The 19,023-nt window shown below is 38.9% G+C and overlaps 2 protein-coding genes across 5 annotated transcripts; one reads left to right on the plus strand and one right to left on the minus strand.

Moving 5' to 3' along the window:
* The first annotated feature begins 5,886 nt into the window (after window positions 1-5,886).
* pou5f3 (POU domain, class 5, transcription factor 3) lies at window positions 5,887-9,056 on the plus strand. The gene is made up of 5 exons (XM_042509190.1): window positions 5,887-6,987; window positions 7,144-7,255; window positions 7,805-7,935; window positions 8,207-8,371; window positions 8,469-9,056. The coding sequence occupies exons 1-5, from the start codon at window positions 6,229-6,231 to the stop codon at window positions 8,727-8,729; spliced, it is 1,428 nt and encodes a 475-aa protein (XP_042365124.1). The 5' UTR covers window positions 5,887-6,228; the 3' UTR covers window positions 8,730-9,056.
* A 2,548-nt stretch (window positions 9,057-11,604) lies between these two features.
* On the minus strand, window positions 11,605-18,159 carry fut7 (fucosyltransferase 7 (alpha (1,3) fucosyltransferase)). Of its 4 annotated transcripts, XM_042509945.1 has the most exons (3): window positions 18,038-18,106; window positions 16,305-16,433; window positions 11,605-15,477 (listed from the first exon to the last, which is right to left on the minus strand). In XM_042509945.1, exons 2-3 carry the CDS (start codon window positions 16,305-16,307, stop codon window positions 14,392-14,394), a joined length of 1,089 nt encoding a protein of 362 aa, XP_042365879.1. In that variant the 5' UTR covers window positions 16,308-16,433; window positions 18,038-18,106; the 3' UTR covers window positions 11,605-14,391. The 4 variants fall into 4 exon arrangements, with proteins under 4 accessions (XP_042365879.1, XP_042365882.1, XP_042365881.1 ...); XM_042509948.1 differs by lacking the exon at window positions 16,305-16,433 and having other exon boundaries at window positions 18,084-18,159; XM_042509947.1 differs by lacking the exon at window positions 16,305-16,433 and having other exon boundaries at window positions 18,038-18,111.
* Between the last annotated feature and the right edge of the window lie 864 nt (window positions 18,160-19,023).

Below are 19,023 nucleotides of genomic sequence, written 5' to 3' on the forward strand. Positions count from 1 at the left end.
TTGTGCCCTCCATGGTGTGAAAGTGGCACAATGACAGGAATTAAGGGAGAGAGATGCAACAGAGGACCAGATGTTGGACATTGTGGTTCATGGTCCACACTAGTGTTGAAACAATACTAAATCTTCTTACTTTTATCCTTGAAAAATATTGATTATATTTATCATTTTCAGTACCACCAGAAAAAAATACATTAAGGGCATAAAAATGTATTTATTTAATTGTGAATATAATTTATGAAAAGATAAATATAACAACATTGGGGGCCTACCCCTGATCCTCTTTTTTTTTTTTTTTTTTTTTGATGAACAAGCTCTATTTTTATACCATCAAAAAAAATTTTCACTCCTGAGAATGATTATGATTTTGATTTTAAAATTATTAATAGCTATTGGTATTGAGTGAAAACAGAATCATTTATAAATGCAGTTATTCAAATGCATTGACCAGAGGACTAGGAAAATTAGCACTGAAACTGTTTCAAATATTAGGTATCGATACGAATGGATAAATCAACATTTTTTTCAACAACATATTTCAGACTGATTTTGGGGTCCAAAATTATTCAAGACTATTTTTTTAAACTTTACATCTTTATAAAATAGTGCTCCCCTTAAAACATGGAGTCTTGGGTTTAAATATCCCACTCCGAGAAAATATTATTACTTCAATGAACAGCTGACACAAAGCTGATTTGGACAAGGGGATCCTGAGGGGTGAAAGTTACATTTGACCAGCTTAAGGAGAGCCAAAACAAAAAATGTCCAGATTTTTTTTTTTGTTTCAAATTTAATCTTTTATATTAAATCTTCATAAACATGTGAATGACAATATACTTCATGAACAATGTTTTTACATTTATTGAAACATATTTTTGCACGTATGCCCTTTTTGGCTCCATATAGTTCAGTGTGTTTAGTGTTAAGTCTTTCAGGTTTTTGATTAATAAATCTGTATTGGTTCAGAATTCACAACTATGCTCTTGGCAACAGAAAGAGCTCATCAAGAGTATTCACATCTTAAAGTAATGAAACAAGCAATTTAAGAAAGGGATATATATTATGAACCCATGACCTTTACTGAGTGACTGAAGTCACGTGCACTGAAATGCATATGTAACCTTGCTGACTCAGCAAATATGTTTTCACACATTCATCGTCACTTTGCGGTGTGACACATCTGGTGTCACCTCTCTGCTTTAAGCTGTCGCTGCCTTTCTGTCTGGTTTTTGGTGATTTACCTTCAGAAGACAAACGACTACGCTCTGAAAGTGTGTGTGTGTGTGTGTGTGTGTGTGTGTGTGTGTGTGTGTGTTGGGGGTAGGGTCAGAGAGAAAGCTTGCATGTACCTCCATGTGGGTTTTTGTGTATGCGGTCGTATGTGCGTGTGTGTTGGGGAAGGGAAGGCTCACTCTCACATCCCCATTGAGCCACATGCCAAGGGCCATTAAAAGCCCTTTGTGCCGGTGGACAGTGGAAGGAAGGCAGCCATTGGCCCCTCGGATGAAAACCTGGGTGGGTGGAGGGTCTGGGAAGGTAGGTATCAAAGGCAGGGCCGTTAGAGAGAAAATCAAAAAGCCATCAGACTTGTTTGGGGGAGACGTTTGTGCTGCTCAACAGGATGGGTGGTATTTAGATTCCACGGTTATTACTTTATCAGATCAGTGAGTTTTTTAAGTAGTACTTTGACACTTATATATATGTTTAACCCTTTGAAAACTGAGTACATTGCCTTCATTTTTTTTTTTCAAAAACAGCTGAAAAATTGGCCAAAAAAGAAAAGGAAATTTAAAAAAAAAAACAAAGAATGAGTTGGAAAAAGTGCTTAAAAATAAAGGTTATCTGACATAGTTTTCAAAATATAAATAGGAAAATATAAGGATATTATAGTTTTCTTGACATTTTTAAAATAGATTTATAGATTTTTAAAACTACTAATTTCTTGCAATTTGTGGGGACCCCCCCTCCATGTTATTTAAGGAAAGACTATCAACCAAAGGATTCAGTACCTTTTGAACGGTGTCTGAGAGCAAGACAAAAAATGACGTTGCTCCAGGTTTTGAAGGGTTAAAAAAGACCAATACAGTCAAGTGGCTGGGTTTGGTGTGAGGTTGGGCTAGAGTGTCGCTGCTCAGGGAGTTATTTCAGGGAGCATTTCTGATAAACAGAAATTCTCTGAAGTGTTTATTCAGTAACCACATGAAGCACTAAATGACACTAACATTCATCTTGTTATTTTCACGTGTAGAGATGAGAACACCCTTACATCCTCATATGTGCTATATATAAAAGACACTTCCAACCAGATGTCAATCCATGTACCACACTATGCTCTCATAGCTCCAGGCATTACCTTCTGTGTGGAGCTATGGGAAATGCATACAAAACTAACACTAGACTATTTATAAAGTTTTACCTTTTAAAGCTTTGTGGAATAGTTGATTTCAAAACTGTACAGATAATGTACAAAATAAAAAATAATTTCTTCCTAATTGTGTGTAAAGGCTGTTTAAAATTAGATAAAGTATACATTTAAGAGAATAGCTATGAAAAAACAAGGGTAAGGACAAACATAAAGAGTAGATGTGTATCTGTCAAAGAGATTCATTTGTGGAACAGTTGTGACAATTAAAATGTGAAGTTCATTGAAAAATATGGTGATTATTAAATGTAAGCCTAGTGTATGATTAGTGTTATTTTTTAAATGGTTCATAATTTTGTTATTGCTTCGGTTTGTCTTTCTGTTAATTCTGGGTTTTTTTTAGCGCATATGTTTTGTTTTTTTCTTTTGAGTAGCTTAAACTTAATAGCAAAAGCATTACAGATGAGAAACTGCTAAGTAAAAAGGGTAGATATAATAACCTTAAGCTCCAGTCCACACCTTTCTGGCTTACACATTTTGTTTTTCTTTTTAATGGTTTGATGTTATTTATTCTTTATTAAGCGCATTCCTCTTGAAATATTCAAAACAATAAAAAAAATTTTTTTTTTTTAAATGAAATGAAATAAAATACTGAAGGAGTCAGCAGAACCTCCCAGTCTAATATTACATAGACTTTCCGCTGAATGCATGCACTGATGGTGAGAGGAAGGAAAACTGAAGCGGTGTCATTTTAATAAACAGTGGGTCATCTATAGTTTGGAGTTGGTTTGGTTATGTTTCTCAAGGTAGAGGTGGTCTTTTCTCCAGGGGTGTGACTGGTTGAGGTGTGCAACACATTCACACTCCTGCTGCTGCATCGACAGGCTTTTGTCTTTTGTCTGCAACTTTCTCCCTTTCTGTTTGAGTGGACTCGCCCTGCAAGCAGCGAGCACATCTCTGAGGCGTTTTGAAGAGACCACTTAAAAAGAACTTAAGACGAGATCTGAGACATCTGGGGGGTTTCAAGTAAATCCCCAGATACTCCCCTCACACATCTCCTCCTCACTGTACTGAGCCATTCAACACTGAACCCCCTCCCCTCCCTCTTTTGGACACCCTGAGAGCTTTGCTGTCCCTTTCTCTGAGCTCCTGCCTGAAGTCTGCTATCTCTCTGGCTGGCTGTCTTTTGCATGACAATTATTCTGCCAAGTCCATGGCCCAGGACAATGCTTGTATAGTTGGGGTTTGATGTCTTTTAAGCTATTGACTGGGCTCTTGTGGTCTCTCTGAGGTCCCCTGATCCTGCACCTACACAACTTTTTTCCATTTTCCATTCCAAATCAACCTCCTCTGATTATGGCTAGAAATCCTTCACCTCTCTAATTCATGCTGGATTTGTAACGTGACGTCAGTTCTTAAACTACAAAAAAATATCAGAATGGCTCCTTGAAAGGTTCAAAACAACATGACCTCACCTCTCTTGTGAGACTATTATTCAAATATCAGAAAAAAAGATAAATAATTAAATAGCTTAATCTAGAAAATAATTATGTAATCAAACTGTTCAACAGTCAAGTATCACTTTATTATAAGGGGCCACCAGGAAAAGAATCATTAAAAGTGACTGCAAAAAAGGCAGTGGTGAAAGAAGTATGCAGTTCCTTTACTTAAGTAAAAGTACAAATACCACACAGAAAATACACAGTAAAAGCTGTGAATTGTCGTGCAAACTTAAATCTATCAGAAAAATCGAAGAAAAATCTAAAAACAACACTCACAAAAAGCTAACAATTATTTCAAAAAATATTTTTTTCATGCAAATTAACTAAATTACAATTGTTGTAGCTAAACGTGGTGGATTTCCATCTTAAATGCAGTGGAGTAAAAGTATAAAGTGGCATGAAAAGAAAATACTCAACTAAAGTACAAGTACCTCGAATTTGTACTGAAGTACAGTACTTGAGTAAATGTACTTAGTTACATTCCACCACTGCAAAAAGGATAAATCTGATGCTCCTTTATCTTAGACTGAAGATACATTTAATCAGCTTGATTGCTGAACCTGTAGACAGCACCCTGGCCCTAGAATCAGATTTGGTCCTTTTGACCATTTCAGACTCGAGATTCTGGCCCTGAGTGACCTCCTGGACCTGCAGACCAGGGTGAAACCTCAGCCTGGTGTTTGTTTCAGAGGACGGGTGGCGGAGGAGGAGGTGGGGGGAGGAGGTGGGTGTGGGGCGGAATCAAAGGGTTGAAACTTATTGTTCCAATCTGAAAAGGAGCTAATGGTCGACCATCGCAACTCGGGATCTGAAATCCACGGGGTGCCCCGGGGCCAGGTCGTACAATGGCACCCCCTCTCCCCTCCCTGCAGTGAGTCTTCCTGCCGCAATCTGCGGCCAACGACTCTCGCTGGGGGAGCGCATCTGCGCCACCAAGGCTTCTCAACCATCAAGGGTGCATGGCAAAAGTTTGCCTGAATGGTGGCTTTTGATATAGGTCTCTTCTTTCCCCATATCAAGTTTGGCAATCAAAGGCTGAATTAAAAAGTAGGCAAAGTTTCACAGTGGTTTGTGTTAATATGGCTGCAGTTAGACTGCGTATTTATCTTTAAAAAAGGCAACTTCTTCTTTTATTCACGGGTTTCCAGGAAAAAACAAACAGCTGCTTTATTTATGCAAAACAGTGCACTGCTGTTTCCAGAATAAAAGTGCCCAAAACATTTAAAACAATCATAGGCTACCCAACGATTGAGTTGGTTAAAAAATAAATAAATAGCCTACAAATAACCTAAAAAAACTTCCATCGTGCACACAATCTCCTCTCAAACAAGCTTTCACACAAACTCACTTTCATGAGTGTAAATTTCGCCCTACATGTCTCCTGCTTTCTAAACTAAACATGTACAGTTCATTTCCAGGAGCCATAATAGGCATACACCTTCTTTTCTGTCATGTTTGTGTTGTCTATGAGCTGTCAAAAGATCCCTAAAAGTATAAATCCACTCGGCCCTTATTTGTTTAATTCAAATTCATTGTGGTCTAATTCATTATTTGTTTTTATCACCGTTATTCAGGATTAAAGTGGCAATTTAATTAATTTAGTTCAAATGTAAGTGAATGAAATGAATCCAGGTCTGAATAACAACGATTTTAATATCAAAGCCATCTCCTTAAAGGCGAATAAATTAAACAAACCGAGCATTATAATTCATGTATGAGGTGAGGTTATAGTGTTAAAATATGTATTTACAGGAGCTGCGACCCGTGCCTTTTAGCACGCTTTTCAAGGTGACTTAAAACTGTTAAATTATTAATATTTCCCCATGTGATGGTCTGACATTGTGCATAATGAGTTTTAAATTCACCCAAATAGCAAAAGTAATTTCTCTGCAACAAACAGTGGCTCAAGGTTTATGTGAAAACACGCCCACTACTTTGGGGAAGAATCAAGGTCATTCACAAATTCACCATCAGCTGTGCGCAATTGTCTGCGCCAGCCAATGGGCACAGAGATAAGGCGATCTCCAACACCCGCCGCTGTGATTAGGAAAACCTGTGGAGCAAAGGAAGGAGATGAGCATTTGAGCTTGAAGGTGAGGTGGTGTTAAAGAAAACTTTATGGAATTGGCCGGAGGCGGCTTGGTGGTTATGTTGCTCCAAAACGGCAACTACTCGGGCCTAAAGTTTTCTGCATTTTTTCCCAAGTAGCCTTTTCCCGGACAAGTAAGGTGATTTCTGAAGAGGTTATTCTTCTATCTTTGGTGCATAAACGTGAAACGGATGCAGGTTTAAAGTCAGTCGCGACTTTTATTTTAACTTTAAATTTCGGACACGCGCTTGCTCGGAGGCTCTCGCGCCGTTTGGAAGATGTCAGAAAGATCGCAGAGTCCAGAGTGCCAAATCCGGCCGTATGACTTCAGCCGGACCAACCATAGCACCCAGGTTTTGGGTCATGATAGTTTAGGCAGCACTGCGTCTTTCCAACTTCCTCACGGCGTCCTGCCAGACCCGAGCCTCTTCTACAACAAAACAGCGTACAGCGGCATCACCCCGGCATCTGCGCAGACCTTCTTCCCGTTCCCACCAGTCACCGGTGACTACCGGGGATCCGACCTGCAGGCTGGAGAGTTTGGGCAACCCAAGCACTGGTATCCCTTCGCTGCGCCCGAGTACACCGGCCAGGTACCCGGCGTAACAGCAGCTACCCAGCCTACAAACCTGAGTCCCCCCATAGCCGAGACCCGGGAGCAAATCAAACTGCCTGATATAAAGACTGAGAAGGACACCGGAGAGGACTACTCAACGGAGATAAAGGCTCAACAGTACCCAACACCGCCGGCCTCCGCCGCCATGTCCCACGGCGTCTTCTACTCTCCGGCCTGGAACCCGTCCTTCTGGCCCGGGATCACCCACATCACTCCTCCTGGCAGCAACAATCAAAATCCCTCAACGTCCTCTGCCTCTTCGCCATCAATGTCTCCTTCACCCCCGAGCAACGGCCTACCAGGAAACGCGTTTTTCAGCGTGAACGCAACCCAGGCTGCAACCGGACCCCCTACGCAAAACCCGGCGTCCTCCACGCGGAGCAGCGGGTCCTCCAGCGGCGGCTGCAGCGACTCTGAAGAGGTAAGACCGGTCATTGAACCAATGCTCCAATTTTGGCCAAATAGCTGAGAATACTTTCATAAGAAAACTAATCTATATTGGAAAGAGCTTTTTGAAATTAATAAAATGTTGCCTAATATGTGTTCCAAGTTTACATTTTAAAATTATTGTTTTTAGGAAAATCTTTCCACTGAAGAACTGGAGCAGTTTGCCAAAGAGTTGAAACATAAACGCATTACTTTGGGATTCACTCAAGCTGATGTTGGTCTTGCCCTGGGTAACCTTTATGGTGAGTTTAAGGCTAGTTCTGAGCTATATTTGTACTATTTGTTTTTCCCAGTTCAGTAGTTAAAGCCAGGTAATTCTACGAGTTACAAATGCATCACTTAGTAAATGCGGGACTCTTGTGTGACCCAGAACACTATTTGAGTATGAATGAGGTAACGGCGCTGCTTGTTAAGTCAAATAGACAGACCAGGGCAATTTCAAAGAGCCAGGATTGCACAAAACAGTACTTGCTTGGCTGTTCTGACTTAGAATACCACGCAAGTCTGAGATACTGCTGCAATGTCATAATCAGCTGAGGGCTAATTCTGTAAAGACTGACTGGTAGTGCTTTCGGACATACTCTGGATTTCCAGTTTGGTGCACAGATCAACACTTAATTAAGGCCTTATAGTAAAGGTCGCAACTGATGAAACCATTCTGTGTAATTCAGGTTTGGCAAGTGTTTCATTTAAACTGTCAGGGTCAGGACTCTGGCATAGATTAATCTCACATCTTTGTTTTATTTCAACAATCCTCAGTTTTTTGTAAACATGTTTGTGTGTGCAAATAGGTAAGATGTTCAGCCAGACGACAATCTGCCGCTTCGAGGCTCTGCAGCTGAGCTTCAAGAACATGTGTAAGCTGAAGCCCCTTCTCCAGAGATGGCTCAACGAGGCCGAGACCTCAGACAATCCCCAGGATGTAAGTCTCCCACACTCACATCTGCCTACTAGTTTACAAGACAACAGATGATCAGCAAGCTTCATGAGATCATTGGTCCTTTCAGGCCTGTCTGAATTCCTGCCGAGAACCCGAATCAAGGCCTTCTGCTCTAGTGAAGTGTAATCTGCCACCTAGTGGCTAAAATTAAGTTGTTAAGTAATCTCAAGCAACTGCGTTTGAACCCTGACCTCCACAAATGCAATGTGGCTGTATTCAACACTGCATCTCTAACATGTTTGTGACTTCTCAGATGTACAAGATTGAGAGAGTGTTTGTTGACACCAGAAAGAGGAAGAGGAGGACCAGTCTAGAGGGAGCTGTTCGCTCTGCTTTGGAGTCATACTTTGTTAAATGTCCCAAGCCCAACACTCAGGAGATCACACACATCTCAGATGACCTCGGTCTGGAGAGAGATGTAAGTACAACCTCTGATAGTGATGCCATTCACGCCTTTTTAAGGAATTTGTTTCCAGTTTGTCACATTTTTAACAGATTAATGTTGCTCCTGACAGGTCGTTCGTGTTTGGTTCTGCAACCGGAGACAGAAAGGAAAGCGCCTGGCCTTGCCACTAGACGAGGAGTGCGACGGCCAGTATTACGAGCAAAGTCCCTCCCCACTGAACATGGCCCCCTCCCCTGTTCCCAGTCAGGGCTACCCTGCTTCCAGCTACCATGGTGCCCCTCCTCCCACACTCTACATGCCTCAACTTCATCGACCGGATGTCTTGAAACAAGCTCTGCACCCCGGACTGGTTAGTCACCTGACTGGATAAACATACTCAAGGTAGTCCTGGCTAGAACCACAGATTGCCTTCCCAAGTCTCTCTGTCCAGCCCCACCTTAAGCCAAGACAAGTCATGAAATCCAGCAAATAGATCGACCGATCATATCGGCGTATCATACACATTTCCGATGTGGAGGCTCTTCTACAGACCACAGCATTAAGATGGATCCCAGTGGTTTCTAGTTTTTGATGATGAAACTTGAACTACCATGGGCAACATCATCTGGCCATGGTCCGCAACTCATAACGGCTTTAACCCTTTTAAACTTGGACCAACATCGTTTTTCTTGTGCTGCACTGGGTTGCTCTTCACAAGTATTTAATACTTTGAGCCCTTAGCAAATTGGTTTGATTTCTTAAAAAAACACAGTGAGTCACAGCAAAAAATTACTAGATTTGGAAAATTATCAAAAAAACTAGGAGAAAAAAACGGAAAACTACATAATTATCATTATTGTTTTACAGAATTATTGTAATTTTCAAGCAATTGTTTCAGGTCTTTTACTTGTTTATATCATTTTGCTTTTCTGATTTTGAAAATATTTTATTTGTGCTTATTCTCAAATAATTTCTTGTTCGTTTGTTTTACTAATATCTTGCTAATTCACAAATTTCAAAATTTTTTTTTAACTAATCAAGCCAATTAGCCTAGGTCTCAAGGGGTTAACTTAACTGAATGTGCCTTCTTCTGTTTTTCTATGTGTTCTTGGTTCATACATTGTAAATAATTCCATAGACTCTAATCATTGCAGGTTTAGAACAATGCTGAAGTGAGATTTAGTGCTTCACCAATTGTTGATAGAGTATGGGTTGTAAATATGAACAGAGAGGGTATTCTTTCCACCAAATCTAGACCCTGGGCAGGTTTTCTGTGGTGTAGATCAGGATAGATCACAAAGTAATGACAATTTGAGGGATTTAAACTGTATTTGTTGTCAACAGTTTGGTCAATTTTTGTGCAATACTTCGAATCAAGCAGCATCAGTATTTGTCAGTCTTTGAAATGGAAATTCTCACCAAATTTTCCATTGTTTTTGCACAAAGTTGCTTTTGTAATGCTGAATATTATATCTTTTTAAAAATATGTCCCATTTGTAAAACGAACCCACATTTTTGCCTTATGGTTGCTGATTATCGACATCCTAAGCAAATTTTTTTAGCATCATTGGGGAGCGGTTAGATTCAAAGTAATATTTTGCGGGAATGTGATTGTTACAATTGTCTTAGCTGCTATTCTGCCGATTGCACACTGTCAGCATTTTCTCTGTCTCAGGTGAATGGTCGTGAAATTAAGTCTGACCTGATTTGAATTAATTATGCTATCGAACTGTATTTCAACGCCTCAATTTTGCTTTTATTGTAAAGGGTTTTTATGTATATGAAATGTTGACTTGATACTTAAAGTCAAGTTTGGGTGCTCATTGAAGTATTTTCTTGTCTGGTATTGTTTTAAGAAGTTATTTTTTACTCAGGTGGTTGTAACTTTCAGATATAAAGACATTAAATGTCATTTAGTCACTCTTGACTTCACCTCACATGACTTAGAAGTCCCTATAGATGCCTGAGAATTTATTAGCAAGATCAAATAAGATAAACAAGTCTTTAAAAATACTTCAGTATTAATGGTAGCAGAATCTTGCCATATTAATGATTTGAAAGACATAACTCCACAGACATAAATATTTACCAATGTGTGAATGTACAATCATAACTGTCCAGCTTTAACTTCAGTTTGTCTAATGTGACACATTTTCTCACCAGACTGTAAATGGATTAAATTATAATTTATTGGAATATCAGATACACAGATGTTTTTAATCAAATGACCAGAAATGTTTTTTTTTTTTTTTTTTTTTTATCTAGTAAAAATTTTGCTTCCCCTTTTTGTTTGACCAGTTGCAGTTTAATAATTAGCCTACTTTGAACAAATTAAGGAACCAGGATGTTTTGGTTCCTCGTGAGAAATCTAAACAAACTAAATCATCACATGCAGTAACTGAAATTGTCCCATTTTACACAAGTTTTAGCAAGTTTAGGTTTGTTTGGAACAGTGGTACCCAAACTTTCTCTCTCTCTCTATTACGGTGTAAACTGACGAGCCCTGACTAAGTGACATATTTTATGAATATTTCATATTATCATCAATTCATTCAATTATAATTCTGTGATTAAGTCAATGCATAATTGTACCAGTACAAAAAAACTATAATTAACCCAAATAGTGAAAGCAATAATCACAGTAAATTTGTATAAATTAAAAACTTGGTTGAAGTTTTAGCAGATTATTTTCTGTGACTGTTGCATCAAAAATATTTATCCTGTTAGGTACTTTACAGCTGCTGTTCTGTCTTTATAATGTATTTTTTTGTTTGTAAGAATCCTACTTTCTCAACAACCTCTCTTTAGTTTTATTCATTTTTTAACAAATGCTGTGTTTTTTTCCCTGGCCATTTTATTAGCTCTTTGGATGTTACAACTATGTATTTTTCTAATGCAGGAACAGGATGTTTTGCAGAGTATGAAGGTTCAGTGACTATGGCTTTTGTTCAGGTCTTCGCTGTGTCCCTATCCTGTGAGATATTTTAAAGTCTATATCTTGAATAATAATCTAAACTTAAAAAATAATGATTTTATTTAGTTATATTCACAAAAATGAAGGGGTGCTGAGATATAAAGGCCTAATGTGTATTTTTTACAAAAGTTTTCTTACACCCCTTAAAGACCCTTAAAGAAGGCCTCATTATTCCCCTTGAGGCTTTGGCAATCCCTAGTAGGGATCTGAACCCCCAGATGGGAACCAGTGGTTTAGATAAGTTTTTCATTGCTTTTATTTTCTGAGGCAAGACTCAATGGCAACTTATATCTTAAGTAAGTCATTTAATTAGCATGAACACAACAGTTAAACATGCCAAACTCTTCAAAATCCAATGCAGTACAAATGTGAAATTACAATATCATGATATTGATATCAAATCATTCAAAAATATGCCAGTGGTTTGAATCATACTGCATCCTTAAAATGTGAAAGTCTTTTTATAGGATATGCTCACATTGTAATAACAGAGCAGAATTGGATTCGATTTCAAGCTCAAGTCTTTCTCCTTTTGAGAGAAGAGAGGACATTTTAACAAAACTCATATAGATCATTATTTTTACTATTCTTTAAGGATCCTCAGCATTCAATCATTTAACATGAAACCAAACGCAAATTTTGTCATCAGTTCTTCAACATTTCAAAGTTTTAAATTCCTTGATCACCATGTATCCATCAAGGATCACTTGGTAGTAGTAGTAGTAGTAGTAGTAGTAGAGGCTGTAAGTGCCATCTACCTTAGGCTATCTGTTGTGCATGGTGGAGGTCTATACAGTATCTGTGTTTAATTATAGGACAAGTGTGTAGGATTTAATGACATTCAGTGGTGAGGTTTCAGAACTTAAACTTCGGTGTACAAACGCTTATTAGAACTATGATGGCCAATGCGAAAGCACAAATGGCCCTATAAAGAGCCAGTGACTCTGTGGGAGAGGACCATATATGTATAATAATACTTAGAAATTGCATGGCATCTATTTAGTCCAACTGTTTGGTTGGCACATATGCCAAAAATAGTTTCTAGCTTCTGTGTTTGCTTGTGGGTTAGGTGGCCCACTGAATATATGCAGTAATGTTTCTCCTGGTGGCTCAGCCTATGAGTTCTTGTTTGGCTCTTAGATTTTGAAGTTGTTTTTCTTGGCTTGAGGAAAGTTTTACAAAAATTAAACCTCCCTGGATCAAAAATTCATATTAGAAAGAGTAATAATTGGTCTTGTTTGCCATTCAAGGTTTCCTGTCAACACTTTTACAATAGTGATCTATGGGGAAAATGCTTTTTTAGCTGCAAGGGATTTTTCTCTGTAATATCACAAGTAGCCACTGGGGGAAAAATGGCTGCAAGGTTGAGCTGCTGCCCTGGGGGAGCACAAACTCATAAATGGCTCTTTTTAAGGTAACTAAAACACAACACTTCTTATTTCCAGGTGGTTATAAACTACTGAGAACTTAGTTATGAGTATTATAGACCATCTCTGCCAATACATGCCTCTAATACCTACACACTGGAGCTTTAAGGCAGGCAGCCATTTCACAGTTTGGGCATGTATTTATTTCAGGTTTATTTTTTATGCAAGTGCCCTTAAAGTGGACTGGACTGTATGCTGTGTTGAGTTAAACTGAGAGAAATGGCTGAACATTTTGGGAATTGACCTGGCTTTCTTGCAGAGTGCTGGATGAGAACATTGGTATCACTCTCAATTTTGTGCAAGAAATAGGAAGTTACAGCTGGTTAGCTTAGCTTAGCTTTAGTTTGGAAACAGGGGAGAGCAACAAGCCTGGTGCTGTCCAAAGGTAATAAAGTCTACATACAAGCACCTCTAAAGCTGTCACTACAAATCAAAATGTTGTATTTTGCAGTTTTGGACAGAGCCAGGATAGCTGTGTGCTAAGCTAAATTAGCTAGATGCTAGCTGAAGCTTCTTGTTTGTTGTGCAGACATGCTATCAATTTCCCAGTCAGACTTTGGCAAGAAAGCAGCAAATTTCCCAAGATGCCAAACTATTCTTTTAATCTTAGAGAGGTCAAGTGTTTGTCATAAAGTGCTATGGATATCAGTGATAGAAATTTAATTATCTTGGTCATTGTTCTTAATATGAAGTAGTAGGTTGTGCTGGTTGTTTGCATATACAGTATACATGTTTCTACAATGTCCTTGCTTCATGTTTCCTCAATCTCAAGGATGTAATTCTTCAGATTTCTCTGCAATGTTCAAATTTTTCTCCCTTTCATTTTCTACCATTTGTTTATCATTCATGAAGAAAATGCATCTTGTATGATAGAAGGGTATAGGTCCTGATGCGAAAAAATGAGGACATAATGTCTTCCATTGTGACAAAAGTAAGTGACAAATTACAGGGATGGTTTGGATCTTTTAAAGTGGGGATGTATGAGGTGGGCTACTTATCCATAGTCAGTCTATTACATACATTAGGAGTCAGTTTGCACGCACCTAGTTTGGAGAAGCAGACAGAAATACCAAAACAGAAGCTAATCAATGTATGGCTGTGGAGGGACCAGCAGCAAAATGTGTTCTAGCCACCTAAAAATATATCAGTATTATTTTAAGTGTACACTATATTTAGAATTTTCACAGCCTTTTCTTGTCAGCAGCAATTTTTGACATGGAAGCTGTTATATAGCTCACGATCAGGTTCCTCATTGAGATAAACAACGAACTAACACTGATGAGCTAAAATTTCAGTTTTTTATTTATGGAGTCTGGCATTTTTGATGAAAGCATAGTTGGGGAAAAAAAGCCATTAATGGTTTCCCCATTGGAACAGGCTTTCTAAAGGACAGATATTGTAGTGAAAATGCTCTCAATAAAGAGTACACTTCAACTGTTGAATTTCTAGGCGGCTAAAACACATTTTGCTGCTGACCCCAAACCACAGCAGTACGGTGCTTAGCTTCTATGGAGGTAGCCCAGCCTGCTTCAACAAACTGGGGGCGTACCAGCCACCATCTACTGTATGTAATACACTGACTATGGATAAGTACCTCAAACAACCCCACTTATAAAGATCCAAACCATCCCCTTGACAACAGCTATGGAGGTTCAGTTGTCTTTAGTGTTGACCCAGGCCTCAAGGTCAGCGTAAACTTTCTCCTGAGGTAAACTGTTGTACTGTGAGCAGATCTTGCACAGTCTCTCCCTCCAGTCTGTGAACAGCTTCACTTTCCACTGATGTTTCCAATTAAAATACTCATTGTAGCGTTTCTTGTCCTCTGCAAGCTGTTGTAGATACTTACTCAAGTCTTCGACAGATGCAAACTCATCAACATGGATGAAAGAATTCGGTGGAGCCACAGCTTTGTAATCATCTAGTGGCGGTCCCAGGACGATAGGCACCGCCCCGCCAAGGTAAGCATTCCTCCATAGCTTCTCTGTGATGTAATCTTTGGCGACTGAGTTCTCAAAAGCCAAATAGAAGTGGCAGCGTGAGATTGTAGGTAAAAGAGCAGAAGAGGGGATGGGTTTCTTTGTCCACCGGCCGTAAACCTTCACAGGAACATTGGCTTTGAGCTCTTTGTACACTTTGCTTCTCTTGTGATGGTGCTTATAGTTGCTGACCACCCAACAGGCCAAGAAGCTCTTATTCAGCGAGGCGTCTTCTACCAGATTTCCTTCAGCCTCCTTGGGTAGCAGCTTGCCATAGGGTACGGATACATCAGCATCTGTCCTGTAGGTTATGGTCATGTTGAAGATATTTGCATATCGACGCAAGTTTCCATTGTAAACAGGGGCTTCTAGGGACATCCAGGCCCACTTCTGTGCCTGTGGCCGTGGAAGTTCAAGGGGCAGCTTTTGACGATGCATTACCAGCTCTCTGTTGTGGAACACCACCACATCAGCTGAGGGGAACAAGGAGCGCTGGTCCACCAGATTACAGTGAGGGATGCTATACAGGTCCCAGCACACGTCCCCCCTCAGGCTGAATGACCTGTTGAAGGGCCAGTACCACAGCAGGATGGTGACATTTCTAATGCTGCTGCTGCTACTCAAGTGTACATTTCTGGCGGTCAGGGCCTGGAAATCCCTCAGCCATCCGTTGAGCAGACACAGCGGTATAAGACAGAGAAAGGAGAAAAGGAAGCACCTCTTCATTGAGCAGAGTGAAGTCTTTGTAGTGTTGTCACACCCCTGTCACAAAAGGGAGTTAAGAAATAGGATTATAAAGAGCAATGAGGTTTTTGTGGCTTTACCTTTTGTCTAAAGTGGATGTTAAAATCAGGTATTCTAGCCAATTTAAAGGCTGGAGATGGAATTTATATCTTGTCATCCTTTACTAACTTTTGACAACTTGTGGTACATATCTTGCCCAGTTGGTTGTTGCCATTTTCCCCATGTTTTCCACAGAAATCAAACCAATTTGCTGAGGTTTCAAAGGGTCAAAGAGATTGCCAAAGGTGTCTGAATGCAGCACAAGAAGACTATCAATCCAGATTTCAAGGGGTTTTGAAATTTTGCAAGGTACTTTAAATAATACCTTGACTGTTTTTCCAACCGTTGGTATATCAACATTGGAGATTTAGAGCCCCCCATGGGCAAAAAAACAAAAATTATGTTTGCACCTGAAAAGGTTTATGTAGATCAATACATTAGATTTTTTTATCCTGCAACAATGCATTTAATTAGGTGGTAGTGATAGGCCCCCTGAACTGTAAAGTGCAGTGCTACATAAGGTTTTCATTCAAAATGCACTTCTGGTTACTGAATGCGGTCATAAACTGTAAGGAAATTGCTGGTGAGTATGACCTTGCACTGACATCTGTAAACAGGAAAAATAAGACACTGTTTCAAAGTGAGATTGTCAGGGTGTGGCAGCCATGATAGTGTGAAGTAAAAACTGTGGAAACAAAATTAACTTCTGCAGAGCTACTGATGGATGAAAACATCTTTCTGCACTCGCTGTGCAGGTTTTGTTGTGTCTGTAATTGACCAAGATTATTGTCATGATGAGGACTCACCATCAGCTACTCCAAGTCAGCCTGTCACTCCCAGTATGAACAGGACTCACCACCACCCACTAAAACTAGAGCCAATTTTCTGCTCAACCACAACTCCAGAGAAACTGGTGTATAACCTTCCTTTTTTTCCTATATGGACAAAAAGCAGAAAGTTATAAGTACTGTGGCTGCCCTATCTTAAAGCCAAACCACACATTAAGAATTATCCAACTTCTCATGCAGTTCATTTTGTGGATATTTCCTATAATAAGGAGAGATAGAGTAGAGCCTTTTGATGATTTATGATAAATTTGCATTTCTTACATAAAGATTTAGTCAATCAGACAAAGACAAAAAAATACAGAAAGTGTTTCCTCTGAGGAGAGGGGACACTATGAAATCATGAGGATAACAGCATTGAGCAAGAATTAACAGAAATTAAACAGTAAGATCTCCCTTTGCATAAGACAAAAGACCTTTCACAGAGCAGGATGCAAAAATAAGGAACTAATGACTTTCTCAGGATGTAAGAAACACAAAGGGCATGGTAAAAGTATTAGTTAAATATTCAGTTTATGCACAAGAATGAGATATGCTGTGTTTAGAGTTTATAGCAAAATGCTTGCAGCACCTATCCATAGGAGGCTTTTCAAAAATTAATATGTAACCACACAATTCTTTTTAAAAACTGATACTGTACATAATTAAATATATAAAAGTGCATAAAATAAACTTTCAGTGGACTTTCTCTGGACTTCATAGAGCACAAGGAAAACATAGTGTTGTATTTTCAGATATTAACTTTTCTGTCTAAAATCATAAAACAAACACGAATTTATAAATAATAAGCGAGGTCTGAGTATTTTTAGAAAACTATTATTATTATTAATATTATTATTATTATTTTATTTTTTATGTATTTTTTGTTTATCACTAACAACATAAGCTAAAGCTAATGGGTAATCAGCACAGATAAACAACATAGTTAACAAACAATAAAAGAATGTAATGTGCAATAAATTATCTGGCTTTTGCCATTTCATTTTCTCTTATCCATGTGCTTCCCTCATACACAATTTACCCCACGATTTCATTTTTTTTTTTTTTTTTTTTTACACTACAGGCTTAAAGGCTAATATTGTTTTAGCTCACTAATTCTGGTTTGCACATTGTAACAGGGCAGCAAGCAACAAAACTGAACAAATCTAAAATCAGATAACTTTACTTCATCAACAAGTCATTTGTGTGCTGCTGTCATGCCTCACGCTATCTGAACACAAGCTAAAAGCAGCGTACGGTTTAAAATGAGGGAATTACATAGAAGTACCACAGACCAAACCACTTCAGTAACCAGAAAATGTAAAAACAACACAGAGTTGAGTTTTTATTCACTTTTTTTTTAGACTTATATCTTAACTTAAAATATGTGAACGCTGTCTTTGTAGAAGAGCTTAGGAAAGACTTGAGGGCCTCCAGTTATGATTGGACATTATTATAATCATTATTTTTCTGTCTAAAGTTCACACTTCAAGAACAACTGTGAACAGGATGTGATGAAATATCTATGTTGGCACTGACTGTTTGTTAGGAAAAGTTAGTGGTGCAAAGGACACACCAATTTACTGTCAAGCCTGAATGTATTTATTAACCCCAATTAACTTAAGTATCGGCTTAGAAACACAGCTGATGATTTTGTACAACGTGCCAGAGAGATTACAAAGGAAAATGTGTTACAGAAGTCAGACCACACTCACCAGAAAGACGCACGACGAAGAAAAACCTCAAGCTTCCTCCACTAACCTGAGCACAAGATAAGCAGTCTGTGTCCGTCCTCACTCACCACTGATACCATTTTCGGTTGCTGCTGGTAAGAATGTGATGATGAGCTTGAAGTGCTTAAAAAAACAGAAAAATGCAGCCCCTTTCAAGGAAACTGAGGTGTGGCTCTCTGTAAGATCGCTGAATATGATTTGAGCTCAGCATCCTGCTTCATGCTCACCCCCCTCTCTCCATCCTTCCACATCCTCTTCAACACTGCTTTAAATCTTTAAATTGCTGAATTGTTCTTTTTTTTGGCAATACTTTGCAAGAAACTGATCATGTCAGAAGATGTTTTGCTGCATGGGCATGTGTGCACTGGTGGAAAAAAAAGAGGAAGTGTTGAACAGAAAGACGATGGGGGTAAACACACACACAGTGAGTCATCAGTGTAGTTGGGTTGTAGAGAGTAAAGGCAAAACTGTAATGTGGTATTTATTGACCACACAAATCTGGAAGTTTTGTTCCAGTGGTTTGTCAAAAAAATTTGGATAGAGGAATTAGCTGTCCTTGGTGTGGGAAATAACATTATGTGTGGGTCATGTTTTGTATCTACTTGTTGGTTTCTGTTGTTGATTGCGCTCTTTTTAAAATTATTTTAAGGTGATAAATTTGGACTTCAGTGCAGTATATTCCATGCAGACTGAGCAGCAAAGGCTTTTCTGTGCTGAATTTTACCAGCTTGACATGTTAAATTCAAGTACATGCGCTTTCTTAGCAGTATATTTGCTAATCAGTGCAGCAGGTGCCATTTGCATCAGCTTCACAAGTATTAAAAATGAATAAGCAGTTGTGTAGGAACAGGATGCGTCAAACCAAAATCTTTTGAAGGTCATAATCCAGGACATATTTGACTCATCAGGTCTTGCTCTACCATTGTTATGTGTATATCTACACAAAAGAAACTTATCATGTAGATGTT

This window comes from Plectropomus leopardus, chromosome 20 (genome assembly GCF_008729295.1).
Source record: "Plectropomus leopardus isolate mb chromosome 20, YSFRI_Pleo_2.0, whole genome shotgun sequence".
In the NCBI taxonomy this organism is placed as follows: Eukaryota; Metazoa; Chordata; class Actinopteri; order Perciformes; family Serranidae; genus Plectropomus; species Plectropomus leopardus.

Excerpts from the sequence above, each read along its gene's own strand:
- pou5f3 (XM_042509190.1), top strand. The coding sequence starts at position 6,229 with ATGTCAGAAAGATCGCAGAGTCCAGAGTGCCAAATCCGGCCGTATGAC. Across the intron at positions 7,256-7,804 it reads TGCCCTGGGTAACCTTTATG|GTAAGATGTTCAGCCAGACG; the intron begins GTGAGTTTAAGG and ends GTGTGCAAATAG. Across the intron at positions 8,372-8,468 it reads ACCTCGGTCTGGAGAGAGAT|GTCGTTCGTGTTTGGTTCTG; the intron begins GTAAGTACAACC and ends TGCTCCTGACAG.